The sequence below is a fragment of the Echinops telfairi genome, unplaced genomic scaffold (assembly GCF_000313985.2).
Source record: "Echinops telfairi isolate 266 unplaced genomic scaffold, ASM31398v2 ScPeMD7_1;HRSCAF=3_0, whole genome shotgun sequence".
NCBI classification, from domain to species: domain Eukaryota; kingdom Metazoa; phylum Chordata; class Mammalia; order Afrosoricida; family Tenrecidae; genus Echinops; species Echinops telfairi.
The window spans coordinates 38,708,779-38,728,341 of record NW_022103896.1 but is presented as its reverse complement, the minus strand read 5'-3'; the positions used below and the strand labels follow the sequence as shown (position 1 = coordinate 38,728,341).

The 19,563-nt window shown below is 37.4% G+C and overlaps 1 protein-coding gene across 1 annotated transcript in view; it reads right to left on the bottom strand.

Annotated features, from left to right (window-relative positions):
- Positions 1-17,381, bottom strand: part of RNF19A (ring finger protein 19A, RBR E3 ubiquitin protein ligase) — a 28,695-nt gene extending 11,314 nt beyond the window's left edge. Inside the window, exons 1-6 of the mRNA XM_004697458.4 lie at positions 16,621-17,381; positions 10,126-10,334; positions 5,864-6,008; positions 5,115-5,277; positions 2,353-2,467; positions 1,702-1,863 (exon numbers count right to left, since the gene is read on the bottom strand). Coding sequence (XP_004697515.1) covers positions 1,702-1,863; positions 2,353-2,467; positions 5,115-5,277; positions 5,864-6,008; positions 10,126-10,334; positions 16,621-17,216 — 1,390 coding nt within the window. The 5' untranslated portion in view covers positions 17,217-17,381. The remainder of the gene's footprint in view (positions 1-1,701; positions 1,864-2,352; positions 2,468-5,114; positions 5,278-5,863; positions 6,009-10,125; positions 10,335-16,620) is intronic.
- Positions 17,382-19,563: the final 2,182 nt, after the last annotated feature.

Below are 19,563 nucleotides of genomic sequence, written 5' to 3'. Positions count from 1 at the left end.
ATATAATTAAGCAATTGGTGAATGGCATGGAAGGATTGGATCCTCGTGCTTGGGTTCAAAGTATTTCTCATAGTCTGGGTTACAATTTTGTCCTGGATATCACGTGTTGCTTCTGTAGAACGTTAAGGCTTGTGAAGGAGAATCATACGGCCTCTAAGGCACTTTTGAAGTTCATACATAAGGCAAACACCGTGAGGAGTAGAGAACGGGAAGAGAGTGTTTAAGGACAAATCCTTCATTTTCTCGCAAAGGAGCCTGGGAGGCTAGGTTTCTAGTGGCAGAGCAGGACCTTTACACCTTGTGAGTTATAGGTAGTTCTAATCACATTCTCATGATATTGTTCCTCACTTTACCCTCCTATATGGTGCTGATCTGAGGTTGTCTCCTACAAGCACATAGCTGGTTGCTGTATGGCCAGCAGCTTTAACTATAGAAGCAGACATTCCTGTTTGGCTCTATTTCTTCCCGCCGCGGTATCCAATCTCTCTCATATCTTCTTCCAATAGAAGATGGGCATAAGGGGACTTTACCCCCAATGCCTGGATTCAAACTGCTTGCTGTAAGCCTGAATTTTTGGCTATATTAATTGGACCATGAAGTTTCGCCTTGACAGCTTTTAATGTATAGAAAATAACCATGTCGCCCATGTGGCTTTTGAATTTTATATATAAAACAAAAGGACTAGTGGGGGGAGGTCAGACTGCTCCCTGCTGCTAGAGACAATGGACAGATTACTGTATGAGGAGTTTTACACCCTACTGATAATGGAGACCCAGAGAACAGGTCAAAGTTAAGCTGCCATCCTAAATCTAAGATCCGCCCATCTTGTCACATGTATACCCCCAATCCCTCCTCTTCCTATTGCGTGTATGTCCCTAGAGCACCTGACGTATGTCTTTACCTGTAATTAGGGGATGTGCACCCCCCCAAAGGCGTGGGCCAGCAATAGAGATCTCTCGCTGGGCTCTCACTGATCGCGCCCCTCTTCCCCTGTCCTCCTTCCCTTCCCCCTCTCTCCAGGTGGACCACCAAGCTGGGCTGAAGTGAGCAATGCTACCATGTAATGTGTCTGACTCCATTATTGTAATCTCTCTCATGCTCTTGATGACTTTAATATATATATATATCTCTACCGTACAATTGTGCATTACTCTACCCGTGGGTGTTAGTAGTGGTGGGGCCGGCCCCCCACCCAAACTTTATACTACAGTAAATTTGTTGCCATCATCATTCTCAATTAATTTGCTTTCTACTTGAGCCCTTTGTATCAGCTCATTTTTTCCTCTCACGAACCCTTGATAATTTATAAATTATTTTTCATGTCTTACACTGTCCGACATCTCCCTTCACGCACTTTTCTCTTGTCTGGGAGGGGGTTATATGCAGATTCTTGTAATCAGTTACCCCTTTCTAATCCCCCTTCCTTCCCTCTACCCTCCCGGTATCACCACTCTCACCACTGGTCCCGAGGGGTTCATCCGCCCTGGATTCTCTGTGTTTCCAGTTCCTATCTGTACCAGTGTACTTCCTCTGGTCTAGCGGGATTTGTAAGGCAGAACTGGGATCACGAGGGGGGAGGGGGCAGAGGAAGCATTTAAGAAGTAATTCTTGATGAACATTACTAGACCTAGTAAGTGGAGAATGGAAACTGACGTACATATCACCTACAGCTATCAAATGCATTTTCTTTAAAGGACTCACCTATAGCTGTGTTAGTTCCGCCAACATTTATATCATTTTCATCATCAAATTCAATCCTGACTCCTTTTCCATTTCCTGCTGAGACTCCACAACCTCCACTTCGACAGAGAGAAATTGGAACAACGCCATAGACATAAGCTAGCATAATAGGAACACCGATACCTAAAGAGAAATTTAATGGATTACTATAGACTAAAACACTAGGCACAGAAACATGCATTTCAGAAGGTCTTTTCAAGAGAACATACATAAAGCAGAACGTGCTAGTGTTCTGGAGATTTGGCTAGAATGGCTGCCAAATGGGAGATACAACCCAATGTTAAGGAACATAAGCATATTAAAAGCTCCCTTTCTTACAGACTGCATGCACATGCACACACAATGTAAACTTAAATATTTAAGTCCCAGGGCTCTGAATTCAGTGGGGTGCAGGGAGAGCATCAGTCACTAACCATTTATCAGCTACCCTAGGCTCCAGTCTAGAATATTTTTATTTTACTGAATGAAAGGCTTTTCTTAAATTGTTCTTAAATTTTAAAAAGTACCTCTCTTACCGTCAACAATAAGACAATGCTCTGATTTAAGAACCCTCTCACATAATTTTAGTGCTCTGAGATGTGAGGTCACTAATAATTTGAAGGGTGTTCTTACCTACAGTTACTGCAGCTACTACTGGGGACACGATCACAGACAAAGTCACCCCACCTGCGATGGCCAAATTCCGTTTGTGCTTTGAAACGTCCTTGCCTTCGTATCGATTGTGAATCTGGAATGAGAAATGGAAGGATTAAGGAGAAGATGTAGTATTCATTGGAGTTTGTGCAACAGACCTGTATTTGCTGGCTGGAATCCTACAGACTGGATCTTTTATATAATTTCATAGTTGAGCTTCCAAATTCCAGCTAAGCCTCTTACTGTTCTTAAATCATATTTTCACAAATTATTGGCTCATTACTAACTTGCTTGGATAATTGATTTAATCAATCTCTTAGTTCAACTTTTTTTTCTTATTACTTAAAATAATAAATCATTTTATTGGGGCTCTTACAATTGATGTGTGGATTGTTATAAGAACTGTATCAAGTGTATTTGTACATATGTTGCCATCATCATTTCCAAAATATTTTCTTTTTACTTGAACGCTTAGTATCAGCTCCTCCCAACCTCATGAACCCTCGATAAATTAGAAATTATTATTGTTTTCTGTCTTATTACTTTTGAAACATTTTCTATTATAAATAAAGGTCCAACATTTAGATAGTTTATCAACTTAATAGGCTTTCCTATTTCTTGGTTTGGAGACTTAAATACCACTGAAAATACTGATTCATTGGCAACCAATTTACTGACTTGCAACCTTATGGGTTCATGTATTAAACAAGGAGTGAGATAATCTTTCCTCTATAAATTATTTGTGGGAATGTAGAGTACATTTGTCTCTCTCGTGAACTTCTCTAAGTCACTAAATAAACAGCTCTGTTTCAGCAGAGCTTTGCTTGGGATAACTACATAAAAAAATCACTATGGTCAGCTACTAGGTTTGGAACTTTTAAAAACTTTAGTTACTTAGGCTCTCTGAAATATTTAGCTTGTAAATATGTTATTAAAATAAAATGAAACAAAGTAGTACGTTAGGCCCAAGGTTATTAAAATAAAATGAAACAAAATAGTATTATTAATTTTCTAGTTATAAAAAGTTATTTACAATGAATGGGCAATGATAAGGCAATAGATTGATTTCATTCTGAATGAGGTCCCAAGCCTAAGCAAGAAGTAAAGGAAACAATGGAAAGGAAAGGTTCTGACTCACATTTTCTAACGTTCTAGCCTCCCGAGTTGGCTTGCCCATCACGCCCAAATAGCTGGGGTGCAACTCACTGAGGGATCTTACATATGGGATTCCTGTGTCTGGATTAAAATCCCAGCCCTGCTTCTCTCTGTGTAACTAAAAAGAAGTTGCATAAGCATTTCCAAGCCCTGATATTCTAATACAAAACTAGAGACTGAAATATCTATCTTGAAAGGCTGCTGTGAGATTAACTAGCCTACTACACTCTGAGGATTCAATAAACATTACCTCTTCTTTATATTAAGATTTTTTATTCCAATCTTATTCATTATTCAGCTCAGGTAGAGGACTGGGATTAGCTCATTTCTATAGTCATTTTCAAATTCTGAGATTCTATTAATTTAGATACCAGCAGATTTATTAGCCACATTATATATTATCTCATAAATCTTTTAAAAAGTATTTGCTTAGTTGTACTAATTAATAAATATTGGTGTTGGACCTTCATAAGTCAGTTAGAATCTGTAAAACATATTTACTGTAAGTTGGAATATGGAGAAAAGAAAAAAGGTGTGAACTTAAATTGTAAACCATTAAACCCCCTGCCAACAAGTCAATTTCAACGTGTGGCAATTTGGTAAGTTTGCACCGCTGGTCTTGTAGGCAAGCAGCTCAGTGCTTGACCCATTATACCACCAGGCTCCATGGGAACAACTAAGGAACTAGGTAATTTTTCTTTGTTAAGGGCATGTGTTATTAAGTTATTAACTTAAATTATAAATGTCTGACTTGAGGAGGATAAGCCCATGCGAAAAATGTTAAGTATGTATTCCCTAATACTTAATATTCAAAGATGGTTCATGGTGAATACAATACAATTTACAGATTCAGATCATTGCAAAGCAAGTCTATTTTTTTATGTATATGCATGAGCTAACAAAACATTAGAAATATATTATAAAACACATTGTTTATAATTTATTCTGCCAACTATGAAAAAAAAAGATAATTGTTTTATATTAAAGAAATTAAAATTAACCTTTGTCTTAAAACAACAACAAAAACAAATGCACAAACATGAACAGGGATGTTCCCAACACATGTCAATTAAAAATAAAAGTCTTTAACATCCATGGACAGGAATTATTGAGACTTTTCATGTTTTCAAAATATTCTTTGTGCTACAAAGTTGAGAAATTTCCCAATGCATTGTGAAATGAGAAAGACCAAAACAAAACAGTTCTCCTAAGCATGAAAAAGAACTCCAAAGAGTTAAAATTAAAAAAAAATTAAAAAGAGTTAAAATTAAAAGCACAAAGAAAAACTAAAGCAGACCCAAATCATGGAAGCTACAGAAAAAACTCAATTCACTGCCATCGACTGAATTCTCACTCATAGGAACCCCATAGGTCAGGGTAGACTGCCTCTGTGGATTTCTGAGACTGACGATTGAAGCAGAAAATCATCTTTCTCCCAAGGATTGGGTGGTGGTTTTGAACTGCTGACCTTGTGGTCAGCAACCCAGTGCACACAAATACACCAAACAGGGTCTGGATTCTACAGAGATGCACCTTCAGACTGAGAGAAGAAAGACCATGAACCAACAAGGAGTGCCATATCCTACCTTCCGGCCCACATACACCGGAATGCCAATAATCATTGCAGGGATAGCAATGCCAGCGATGAGAGCAATTCCGACAGGAGCACCAACAAGGGTTCCCAGTTGCCACAGTATTTTCTTCTTTCGACTCCAAGGTTTCTTTCCCCAGAAAGTACATCCTGACGGACTAGTGGGAAAAAATGTTAGTGTAAAGAAACTGTTGAAAGGCATCATAACAACTAATTACATAGTACCTTATCAAGAAAGATTCTCATACTTAGAAGTGAGATTTTGCTTTCTTTAAATTCTTAGATGACTAAAAGTCCCCCCAGTTAAGGTAAGGACTACCATGTACTGTATTACAGGGATACTGACAACTGGGATCCATGTTAAAAAAATATCCCTAGTCTTCCCTTAAATCTTGGTAGGTTTAAAAAAGCACATTAATGTAAAACTTATTTTAGGTATACACTTGACTGTTTTCCCTCCCCTTTACCCCCCAATCAACTCACTTAGTAGCTTAAATGAAGAGACTTCCACCTGAGAAAACCAAGTGGAACTATCCCCTACTATCAGACCTTAAATACTGGCTTTATCACTTAACAACAACAAAAAGTTATTACTTTTTAATTTTACTAGTTATTTCCAAATGATTAGCAAAATATGGTTCCTTTTAAATCTACATAACTAGAATAAAATAGATCCCTGTAAATGTCCCTTTGTAACAATAGAAACTATTATTTAGATATAAGTAGCTCTTTCCAAAAACTTACCTTAAATAATGTAAATCTGAGATTTCTTTCATACACAACCAACAAAACTCACAACCACAGACTGCACACGTCATGTGATTGCAGCTCCCGTCGTTCATCTTTATTATATAGGCAGCACATCGTGGGCAAGGCTTTATGTCATCCGCTATTAGGAAAACCGACAAATCTGTTTAGCAGGTAAAACTGATAGAAAGGCAACCCTTTTTAGTAGGTTGGTATCAATAGTAGTAATGTCCCACCCCCAAAAAGAGATCTTAATATGTATAGTTTGTTAACTTGATAAATTTAATTTGCGATTTCTCATAAAGAAAGCACTTATTCCTCTCTTCTGAGAAACAGAAGACATTTAACACTGTTAATTTTTAGACATTTTTCAATCACAGGATTAGCGAGGACAAAGGAATAAAAAGAAAATGGAGGACCAAGGTGAGTTTCGGCAAACTGTGATAAGGTCTGTCTTTGTCCCTGCCCCATAGCCGGCTTCTCTGAGCGGCATTCATGTTCTACAACTTTTCCACCCTTTCTAGTTAATTAAAATGCAGATGTTCTATAGTACTTCTTTAGTGAATGAGTACTAATAGGAAGTGACAATCTGATATTGATTTGAGGCACTACAGACAAAGCACTGAGTTCATTTCTCTCTTTTAAGTAATATTATACATGCAATAAACAGATGGGCCTTGCAAGGATTCATACAGAGAAACAGAAGAGGTCAGAGGTTAAGGAAAAACTACATCGTTATAAACACTAGCGTACAGACAACTGAAAACAGTTCCAAAGTTAATGTCATTATAGCTAGTTAGGCCCTTGACTGCTAACGGTCTTGGTCCTTTTTATTCAAGTGCTCAAAAAATGCTACCGTAGTTGCTCCGTGTACATAGTAATATGGCCACAATGCCTAACGGTACCAAGTCTTAATCAAGTGGTATGTAACTTTGGAATCACTGACACAAAGAGTTATTTAAACTATGTAACCCTTGAATTTTGTATCTACTTATAAACAGTTAACCTGTAACTATTAGCCCGCTTTATTTTCTAACTACGCACGGACAGTTGGTTTTTAGAAGAATGTATTTATAAAGCTCTTACTGAATTAACATATTTGTTTTAATTTCTCATACCCCAAGCAATAAGTTGTATTTTATTCTTCTTTCTACACATTTTAAGGTCAGATTTGCCTGTGTGCTTTATCAGTGACTGTAGACTTCCGTAGGGCTTCTTCTAGGGCCACAATGGCTTCTTAACTTAAGAACTGGTCAGAGATCACAACTAGCATTTCAAGCAATTTTGAGCAATCTGATAATTGTATGCAACCAGATTAAGATAAATGATCACTACTAGAATATAACAATTTTAAAGTATTCATTAGTCATGATTTAAACTGTCTAAAGAATACAAAGGCAACATTAAACGTAATTTAACATTGGGATATGAATGAAACAAAACTGGCTTTTATACTTGCTATAATACCTAATGCACTGGATTGAAAAAAACTATCAACATTTGCTTAAGTGGAGTTATCAATTGATAAACTTCCTAATTCCAATGTATACTCAAGCAGTAGATGCACCAACTAGAAATAGGAGGAGTACAGGACTTAGGCATTGGTTCTAATACCTGTAATCTTCAAAAACAAATTGGAAAGTGGCATCCCTATTTCATCATGGTTCTAAAAACAACACAAGACAGCCTTTCGATATCTAAGTTAAGAGAACTAATAAGCAATGTATTTTTGTTATGTCTCTATGTATCTGTATCTACTTATTTTGACTCTTTGTGGAGATAATCAAGGCTATTTTGTCTGTATTTTTTTAACCTTGCAATTAAAAAAATTACTGTACACTCATATTTTTCTCAAAATTTTCTCAAAATGTACAAGTGCTAAATTATAATAATTTTACTGATTAGACTATCAATTAATCTTCCACTCTCCAGGAGAAAAATAATTCATAGCTCTTTTATATTAAAAACAAAAAGGACTTTCTGTTTTCTTTAAAGTGTTTGGTAAAGCTTTTGTCTTTGATTACTGTTTACCTTTAAAATATGGGAATTATCATGATCAGAAAAGACAACAGGCTACTCTAACACCAGACTTTGGTTTAAATGTTTCCTCTTCTTCCTAACTAAGTGCATTAGACACACTTATAAAGACTTACAACAAAACATTTACTGTTGATAGTGGTACAGGATTATAGGTGAGATGAGGAACCCAATAAATATTACATTTTTTATAAAAGGATAAAAAATTGTAAAAGAAAATAGATGGTTCATTTATTAGTTGGTGCCTTCTATACTAATATTCGCTAGAAGCTTCAGTGCCAAGTTCAAAGAGTATCTAAAGGCAATCGTCTTGAGCAGGGTCCTCAAACTTTTTAAACGGGGCCAGTTCACTGTCCCTCAGACTGTTGGAAGGCCAGACTATAGTTTAAAACAACAAAATAAAATAATATAAGTAAATAAAAGGTTCTCCAGTGAGAAAAAAAACGGGGCACAAACACTGGGCGGGCCGGATAAATGTCCTCGGCGGGTGCATGTGGCTGTAGTTTGGGGACGCCAAATGAGAATTTTCCTCTCATCCTCTCTTGGTATCTAGTGGGTATCTAGTCAGAATTTTCCTCTCATCCTCTCTTCTAGTGGGTATCTAGTCAGAACAGTCAGTAATGACAGTTAGGTACCATCTAGTTCTTCCGGTCTCAGGACAGAAGCAGCCCTAGTTTGTGTGGGCTCTTATTAATCCTGAGGACTACTGTATATACTTGAGTATAAGCGATCCGCATATCAGCCGAGGCACCTAATTTTACCACAAAAACTGCATTAAAAATGTGCTGAAAAACTCAGCTTATACACGAATATACACGGTGGTTTCTTTTGAGATGTTGGTTTCCTTCATTACCCTTTGCTCCAAATTCTTTGCTCTTGCTCAGAGACCAACAGTTACATCTTAGATGTTTGCTCAAAATCATGGTATTTCAGAAATAATAGCAAAAGCCTGATTTTTGTGATTTTAAAAAATGAAAACCCAGATATACTAAAATCTCTATCAGGAGACTCTAATTTCTCTGCCCTGTCCGAGAGAACCCTTACTATGAGTCAGGAAATATTTTAACCCTATGGAATAATGTACAATTAATATCTTATTTCACAGATATTTCATGTAACTTAAGAGTCTCACAGAGAGTAAGTGGAGAGCAGAGATTTGAATTCAGGCAATCTAGTGGAAGAATCTATTCTGCTTCCCATGAGCTATCTAGGTGCTCTACGGCTAAGAGATATCCATCCTCTACACCTGAGAGAGGAAGGATGCCTGTTAAGTGTCTGTCCCCCAGTGGCTACTGCTGAGTCCTCGGGGAGGTGGCTTAGGTAGAGGTAATTCCTCTCTGAAGTGCTTCACAACAGGGATCTACAAACTACGACTACTATTTGGATTTCATTCAAAATCTTCAAGAGAGAAAAAGAAATAAGCCAGTCACCAAACAAGCAAAAGATTCATATATATTATGTAAAATACTGAGTGTTGAATTTTTCATGTTAAGTTTTAATAAGATGTTTTTTTTAGCATAACAAAATACTATTTCAATATCTTGCAGTTAGGAATTTATCTTCTAAGTAATTTTCTGTGCTTTCCAAAGTTTGTCTTTCACATTCAGAGGGAATTTTTTAAGTTCCTAGGATGTATACTTTCTTAATGTATAGCTTCCATAGAGCTTTTAAATTTACATCTTAAAGTTCTTGGTGCCTTCTATACTAATATTTGAATACTGTAAACTTGATCCCGGGACTGGATGAGACGTCAGCAAGTGAGAACGCATTTCACAAAACATGAAAAAAGAAAAGCATTCTAAGAATAAATACTGCTCTAAGTTTGTGATTTTGTCATATTTTGTATAATTAAAATTAATCTACAGGTGACATTTCAAAACCAGAATTTTGTTGAAAACATGTGCTAACACTTTTGCAAAGAAGTTCCACACCAGTTTTGGCTACTAGCTTTATAAATAATCATCATGGCACTGCTTTTGCTTTTTCTTTCTCAACACTCATGTTTTTCCAATCACAAATACCTTTTAGTCCTATGGGAAAAGACCAAGTGCTTTGGGGGCACAAATTCTATAAAACATTTTTGAAAACTGGAAGGAAGGATAGGTGATAGCTGCAGTTGAACACTGTGCGTTGATAGATATACCCACAGATATTTGCTTAGTGAAAACAATGAGTGTGCTGTATGTGCCCATTATTTTATTCGTGAATAAATAAATAAATACCTGCTGCTCCAGATTCTTGGCTGTAACTAATGGAAGAAGAACGAATAGTTCTCAAACGTAAACTCTGGGCTCTCTCTTGCCGGGCAGCATCGCAGGTCTGATTAGGATGCCAAATCTGTTTACAGTGGTAGCAAAACTCTGTTCCGCAGCCTTCTCGCCCACAAGTTAATTTTGGACAGCTGGCACAGCCAAAGGCTATCACAGCGTATCTTGAAAGAGCAAGAAAAAAAAATACTTTAAATGTAGTATAAAATAAATAATCATTAACTAAAAAATGAATCATCAAACTAAAAGGTTATTCCTACAACACATTTAAAACTAAAATGTTATTCCTAGACATTTTGAAATATACTTATTCCGCAGTTATTGAGTATCTTGTTATCCAACAAGTTGCACTTAAGAAAAAAATCTTTCATTCATTTAGTTTGCACATTAACAATGTATATATGGCAGTCATGAATGCCGAGGTGTGGCATGAGGGTAACATTGGCTGTGATGATTCGGATTATGTATTATCTTGGCTGGGCCACGATTCTGAGTGGTTTGGCAGTTATGATCTGATATAGTCATCGTCCATTTTCATAGAATGCTGACTTTTACATAGTAACTTGGGCTTTGGAACCTAACCATGTCGGTAAGTGAGGAGGGGCTGTAGTCTTAAGAACCCTAACATTATCTTACCAATATAGAATGGGGAGAAAGATGAACAGTTTACAGGTAGTCATACATACAAAAGGCTAAGACTTGTTTTCGTCAACTTTTCATTTTAACATATTTACAAAGGGAAAAAAATAACACTTGAATTTGGACTAAAAATAACACTGAATTTGAACACTTCTGGCAACATGAAGTGCCCTGGTGGCGTGGTGTGTTACTAACTGTACTGGGTAAACTGCAAGGTCAGCAGTTTGAATCCACCTGCTGCTCTGTGGGAGGAAGATGGGGCTTTCTACTCCCAAAAAGAGTTACAGCCTCAGAAACCCACATGACATTTCTTCTGGTCCAATAGGGTCACTCTGAGTCAGTATCAACTTGTTGGCATTGAGTTTAGTTTTGATATTTTGGGCAACATGAGGAGGCTTCAAAGAGTTGGTGTCTAATTCTACTTTTCCATGAACTTTCTGAAGCTCCTGTGTATATATACTGGTATATTTCTTGACAACTATTTAGTATTACATAATAAAATGTTCCCAATAATTTCACTTATTGGAACCCATCACAAAAGACATCCAAAAATACAGTAAAATGCCATTGTGGAAAATCAGAGAGATGAAGCTTTTTATTTCCGAAAAGATTTAGTATTGGAAGCCCTATATGCAATCACTAGGTAGGACTGACTTGATTGTAATGGATTTGGGATCATAGTCCAGCTACACCTGTTAATGACATACTGTCCCCATTCACAAACTTAGTGATAGTGCCTATTCCTTCTTCTTAGTCAGTTTCTGGTCTGGAAGCTCGGCTGAAACCTGGTCACTTTGGATGACCCTCCTGGCATTTGAAATACCAGTGATATAGCTTCCAGCATCACAGCAACACACAAGCTACCACAGTAGGACAAACTGCTAGACAAGTATTGCAAAGCAAGGATGTTATGAAAGGTAGGACACTGAATATGGAAGACTGAAGAAAAACTGAGGCATTGGAACGATGGTGTTGGCAAAGGATATTGAAAGTATCAGGACTACCAAAATCTCTCTTGGAAGAGAGCCAGAATGCTCCTTGGAGGCAGCGATGGTGAGACTTTGTGCTTTGGACATGTTATCAGAAGAGAACAATTCCCGGAGAAGGACATCCTTCTTGGTAAAGTGGAGGGGAAGTTAAAAAGAGGAAGGCCTTCAGTAAGATGGACTGACACAGTACTGTACAGATGAGCTCAAGCACAGGGCTGGGCAGTGTGTCATTCTGTTGTGCACAGGGTCGCAGTGAGCCGGAAGGGAATAACTGGCACCCAACAACAAGGAAGCCATCAACTTTCACTTCTTTCTAAGACAGCACCATGAACATTGTCTTTGGGGTCAATCTTGTACCAGCGATTGTCAACAGGAATTTTCTTTTTCTTTCTGTTAAAAGAAGGACTAGATCCATGATTCTCCCTAGTAACTATTCGCTGAGTTAATTTTTTGGCAGTTAAAATAAATTCTGGGCATTCTTGGGCCTTTATCCCATAGAAATGAAAACTCATGTTATACTGAAACCTGTTCATGAATGTTCATAGCAGCTTTGAACAAAACCTGCACACAGTTCAATGTCCTTCAACAGGTGTACAGTTAAACTATGACACATAAATATCACGGAATACTGCTCAGCAATAAAAAGGGCCAAATGACACACAACTTGGATTCATTTTCAGGGAATTTTGCCAAGTGAAAAGGCCATTTTCACAATGTTAAAGCTGTATGATCGCATTTATATAAAATTGTAGACATGAAAAACAGATGAATGGTTACCAGAGGAAAGCAAGCAGGGAAGAGCAAGGAGGGTGTGGTTATGAAAGAGCAACATGAGCAGCTCTTGATGGACCCCTTAGACCCTTGAGTGTGGTGGTGCACACACAAACACAGGGCAAATCTACCCCAAGGAAAACGAGAAATGTTTCAGTAAGATAGGTAGATGGAATTAATGTCAATAGCTTGGTTACGATACTGTACTTCAGCACTGCGAAATGTTATCACTGGGGCAAATTTTATCTCTCTGTATTATTTTCTTATAACTGCATGAACTCTATAATTATTTTTTAAATTTTAATTAAAAAATTTAAAAGCATTTTCTAAGTTTCTTTTACAACAGCAGCCTACAAGTGCTAATCTATGTATAAGAAGGTGTTTTAGGCTAGCAACTATTTTTACTTTGCCTGGAAATGTTAGGGGAGTTTTCAGGACTCTCTTGCTCACACAAAAACCTAAGGTGTAACTTTAACTAAGACTTCATTCAGTTTCAAGATACTCTATACAATTACATAAGATTTTATTACTTAGGGAGTTCTTTCATTTTAAGACCTGTTGTTCCCGGAGTGGCTTACTCTAAAAATTTAAATCTTGAAATCTATTTTATTTCTGATAGACCAATCCTCTAATCCCCATTATCTGCCAAAGGCACGAGGAGTCCTGGGGTGCAGTGGCTACGTGCTCAGCTGCTAATCCAAAAGTCAGTAGTTCAAATCCACCAGCTGCTCTGTGGGAGAAAGATGCGGCAATGTGCTTCTATACAGATTACAACTTTGGAAACCCTATGGGACAGTTCTATTCAACCCCATAGAGTCAACTTAACAGCAATGAGCTGGAGGTGTCACAGGTATACCAGACCATGGTGGCTAATGAATGGGTTAGCACTTGGCTGCTGGTCAAAAGGCCAGCATCAGGAAAGAAGACCAGGTGAGCTGCTTTCACAATGATTACAGCCTAGGAAACGCTATGGGGTAGCTCTACTGGTCAGACAGGGTGACTGTGAAGTGGAACAGTGTTGACAGCACACTGCACAGCAATAACCCATGAACATATATCCATGATGATGGACTCAAAAATACCAGCAATTATCAAGATGGCACCTGCAGCCCCTGCCATTAAGATATTAAAACCTACAGAATAAACTATAATCCAGAGATTATAGTTTATAATCCAAAGAATAAACTAAAATAGTCTTGTTTAAGATACTGATTTCTTTGCATAGGAAAAGGTACTTTTTACTAGATCTCTTCTCTGCACTACATTTTCTTGCAGACATAAAGGAAAAAGTAGGGAGGAGGATGGGAGAAATCTCTGAATACAGAGGACAATGCCCAAATCAACAATTCTTTGAAGTCAGTCACAATTTATAGAGGCAGAAGAAAAAACCCCCTGAAACCCCAATACCTCCCTCTCCGTTGAAATTTAATATTTACATTCTATTATAATACATGCTCCAGTACTCCTACATCCAAAGCACCCAGACAAGTCAGCAGCACCCACGAGATGAGAGTGGGCAGCCTTAGGCAAGTGAACCATACTAGGAGAGAAACAGAAACTTTTCACCGTTCACCCAAAGTAAACAACTAGGCCTCAGAGGCAGAAGGTACTCAGATGTTTTCATCGAAGGCAGCACATGCACAGTCCTCATCCAGCCCCCACACTCCACTGAAGGGTAGACCTTTCGTATGCACCAGGCTAGCTAGCCTCCCGATTCAATCAGAGCACTGGTTTGACCTTCTGAGCTCTTCCATTCATTTGCTCCACTCTCCTCACTCTGTAGAGTTGATTTCTTTTATGTTATGGGATGTTGTCCTATAAACAATCCTAATTTGCCCTGGTCCTCGGAAGAACATTAAGTCAGGAACTCTGAGCTTTCTCAAACAGAAACAGAAATCAGGTCACAGGGTACTTTCATCTACTCTGAGTGAGGGGAAGTATGTCAAGGTGTGCTAACCTGTGTGTTTACATAAAATTAATGTCATATTGATTAGTGATAAATATATATCATATACATAAAGAAAAATTCTTAATTTCATACCTAGACATTTCTGGGGAAAAGTGTGTTGAACAATGACAAGGGTTAAATACCACCTACCTCTCTATGGTCCTGTACCGAAACTAAGCATTTCTGTGAATGCCACATTTAACAATATTCCCCATGCAATAAAAGTCATTCAAATTTTAAACTGTCCCTCTGTGGGTCCAACGGTTGTAACAAGTTCCTAGAGGGCTGGACATTTTGTCTTTTGGTCACTATTGAATCTCCAGTCCTCGGTAACCAGTGGGAAGTATATTTCCTATACTGGAAAGCATGTAGCCAATTCTCTAGAAATGAATGTTTAAACACTTGCAACTTAATCAAAGAAACAGTTAAGACCTATTTTACTAAGTCATATGATAACAATTATGCTACAAACATTAACTATCGACACCACTTAATAGTGACTCAAAATCAAGTCTACAGACTCATGCTAAGTAAAACTGTACCTGTAACCTTTAAATGAGGGCTCACGAAGTATTCTATTTTCTAAGTATACATACATATTTTATGTCACTGGGTGACGATTCTATGTAACACAATCACAAACCTTTAAGTCCACTGAGTACATAAAATATACTCTTAACCTAGTGTGGTAGTTATATAATGCTATCAATTTGAGAGGATTATGAGTCAAGGGGTGGAATTTTGCCTGTCAATCACTGTACAGCCAATGAGGCCTCTGTGTGGGCATGGCCTTCCCCTGAGGGTTCTGGGAATTCCTGTATTTTCTCCGTGGAGGCAGGAGACACGCTCTCTGCTCACTCCCTGGGAGACGCTCTACTGACAAGACACATGGAACTACTACACTAGTGCCCTGAGCTGGAGAAGCCACATGGAGATCCCTGCCAGCGCTGAGATGCTTGCATCTGGATTCACAAGACTTACAACCCACTGGTTTGTGATCTTGCATTTGGCATTATTGCATGTGTTTTGTGAGTCTGAAGTGGACTTTATAGACTGGTATCGAACATATGGGCCAATATTGGACCTATGGACTTGATCTGAACTGGGCTGGAATGTTTTTTCAATATCTAATTGCTCTTGTATATAAAGCTCTTTCTTATACACGTGATTGTCTATGAATTTGTTTCTCTAGTCAAACCAGACTAACACACCCAGTCAGAATAAGTCACCCACTAATGAAAACACATTGATAAAAGCCATTTGACATGTTTTCTGCTTTGTAGGTTACGCAAGCACCTAAAGCCCCAAATTAATTTATCGTTAACTTAATTAAGTACAATTTCTTGGTTAAACTTGCATAACAATCAAGTAGTTGCTCTCATAACACAAGAACCTTTTAAAGATAAATGTCTTTACTGGTGTATATTTTATACTTTAGTTAACATTTAAGATATAAGCTTCAGATATTTAAAATATGAAGCCAATTTTTATAACAAAACTTCAGGGAGGGAGGGAAAAGGGGGGGGAAATAAAAAGGTCCCAAATGAGTTTCTGAAATTTTCAAAATATTTGAGAAATGATGTTACTCATACAAAAGAATTTATAAACCAGATCCTGTACTCTACCATCTTATCCTTTTCTCTCAAAAATGCTCTTAAATAAATCAAATGCAAGAAATATAAAAATGAGTAAGACCGTTTCCTGCCTATAACTAACACTGTACCTGACACATGGCATGAATTCAGCATGTCTGTCTACTTAGTAAATGAAATCTTAGGCACATTGATTTTTCTTTTCTTTTTCTTTCCTTTTTAAAATAAATTATTTGTACATTTGTTGCCATCATCATTCTCTAAACATTTGCTTTCTACTTGATCCCTTCCCTGCTCATTCCCCGCCCCCTCCCTCACGAATCCTTGATAATTTATAAATTATTGTTTTTTTCCATGTCTTACACTGCCGATGTCTCCCTTCACTCACTTTTCTGTTGTCTGCCTCCCAGGGAGGAGGTTATATATAGATCACTGTGATCAATTTCCCCATTCTCCCCCACCTTCCCCTTCAAGATTTTTCTTTTCAACAATAGTCAGTAAATTCTCTTACCCACAGTCTGGTGCCGGACACCACCTACAATCTGGATCTGCCACAAGCCACCGTCTAAGCATAAATTCTTCATATTTCTCCATTAAGACATCGTCACTTAATATCAAGCGAATATCGTGGGGATTAAACCGTTCAGTACATTCTGGACAACTGATATTAACTCTGCTTTCGGAGATTTCTATCCGTAGATATTGTCGCAAGCAATCCACACAAGATCGGTGATGGCAAGTCATTATCTCAGGAAATCTGTCTTTAGAATGCCGCAGCAGGCACAAAGGGCACTCTATAAAGTCTCCAACTTGTTTGCTGATAGAAGTCAATCCATTGTCAGAGGAGGTATTTGTAGAGAAAATGGAGTTCTTATCAATACACATTTCAGAATGTATACTTTCAATACTCGCAATTCCATCCACCCCGCCATTTAGCTCCCTTGATTTCCGTTTATTGTCCTTTTTTCTCCGGAACAGAGAGCCTATTGAAATTCTTCTTTTCTTGGGTGCCTTTTTGACCGAAGGCAAGCTCACAGATGAAGCAGAAGACTGGAGATCTCGATCTGAACCCATTTGCCGATGTAAGCTCATGTCTAAAATGCTCATTAGAATTAAGTCAGGGTCCGTGTTTACACACAACCCTTCATTATATTTAAAGACAAAACTTATTTTGCTCCTGCATTCAGATTAAGTCATGATGTAAGAAAATCATTATTTGGTTTCTTCAGAGAATTCTTGAAAAAGTCCGACTTACAGGAGATTGCTATCATAGATGACCTGAAAAAGCAAACAAACAAACAAACATATCAAGACCATGCCACTGTTTTCTTAGTCTGCATGCTTCATAAACTTACAAACTCACTATGCAATTCCAAACAAGTATGTTCTTTCATGATTAGTTGTTCTTGTTATTAAACTAATACAAAAATAACCAACCAGGACATGGTTATTTTAACCCAATCAATGAAATTAAAACCTTTCACAAAATATCTCATCATTATTACTCTGACTGCAGTGAGTCCTCATTACCGTTTTAAAAAGTTGAAAAGCTAATCGTCAATGTACATGCATACACAAAAGGCTAAGAATGGCCCACGTGTCTTAAGGAAGAAGAAAGGGGCTAAGAGGAAGTGTCCTACACTGCCAGATAGAAAGACTGATTGTAAAGTTACAGACGCGCATGCGCGCGCGCACACACGCACGCTCTATTCATCCGAGAAAAGAAAAGGATCTTGACCTGTAGCTCACCCTGTACACAAAAATAAATTCCAGATGTTTCATAGATCTAAGTGTGTACAATGAATCATAAAGCTTCCAGAAGACAACGGAAGAGAATATTTCAAAAGATTCCTTCAATAGGATTAACAAAAGCACTAACCATTAACTCAAAAGATTGATAAATCAGAAAATAAAACGATCAAGAGACAGTATTTAGGAGAAGACACGTGCCACCTAAAAAGAATAAAAGACCAGTATCTGGAATACGTAAAGAACACACGCAAATCAAAAGAAAAAGCCTACAGAAAAATAGATGAAAGGCTTGAATAGACATTTCACAAAAAGATATGAAAGTGTTCAACATAATTAGTCATCAGAGAAATACGCATTAAAACGGCATCGATGGATTCCTGACCCATGCAGTAGGATAGTTACAATAAAAGGCTGATATTTTCAAGTCCTGTTACAGAAAAATCAGAACTCTCTTACTCTGTTAGGGTTAAGTATGGTACAATTAATTTGGAAACCAGTTTGACAATATTTCCAAATTTGAACATAGTTATCTTATTCTCAGCAATTTTATGACTAGAAATGAATACTAAAGAGAACAGAATGCACACATGCATCAAAAGACATACATAACACAATTATAGTAGCATTAGTTACAATGGCCAAAATATTGGAAATGAGCATTTCCATCAGCAGTAGAATGGAAAAACTATGGTATATTCAAACTTTAGTATCAAAGAAACAGCAATGAAAAGAACAAGATACTGTCACACACAAAAGGGTTAACTGCATCTAAAAGAGTACATACTATATGATCCCATTTATATAAAATTCAAAAAACTGATTTATGATATCCAAAGTCGGGAGGAAGGGGGCACAAAGGGGACTATTTATAGTGGTTGAGAGGTATGTTCAGCCTGATAGATCACTGATCTACACTCATGGCTCATGTGCTTTACTGGATGAATGTTACATCACAATAAAAGGTTTTTAAAAATGCTCTCAAATTGATATCCATGGCTTCCCAAGACAAAATCTAGAAAACAGTTCACTCAGGCAACCTTTAGTCAAATTCTTCAGTGCATGGTTTCCTGTTATTTGCAACATTTTCCCTTAATTAAAAGAAAAATTGTGTAAAGGTAGATTTCATTAAAAAGTATCAGCTATTTTCACTTTCCTTTCTTTCACTTTTTAAATGCATTGTGTTCTGCAGAGTTCAATTATGTTATCAAAACAGAATTATACAAGAAATCTATCTTGGAGTTTATTTTCAGATTTTATCACTTAAAATATGAAACCAAATACTTAATCAATATCGCCAAGTTTTCTTCAAAATATACATGTCTACAAGTTCAACAGTCATACAACTTACTACACAAATGATATCCTTATAAGAGTGAATGGGGATGCTATTAATCCTTATGCAAGGACAACAGGGGCAACCTGGAACACATGAGTCCCAAAGAAAAAATTCCAAAAGTTTGAATGCTCAAAATTTAATCTTCCTATATGGTTTTAAAAAAAAGTCCGATCAAAATATGCTGTTGGGCCAGCTCAAATCAAAAGTCCAAAGTTCAGAAGGTTGTGAAGATGGGGAATACAGAGAGGTAAACTTAATAAAATTTCTTAAAAGGGGAATCCAGGACGGATGAGCCCTATAGGACCAGTGGTGTGAGTGGCAAAACAGGGAGGGTAAAGGGAGAATGGGTAGGAAAGAGGGAACCGA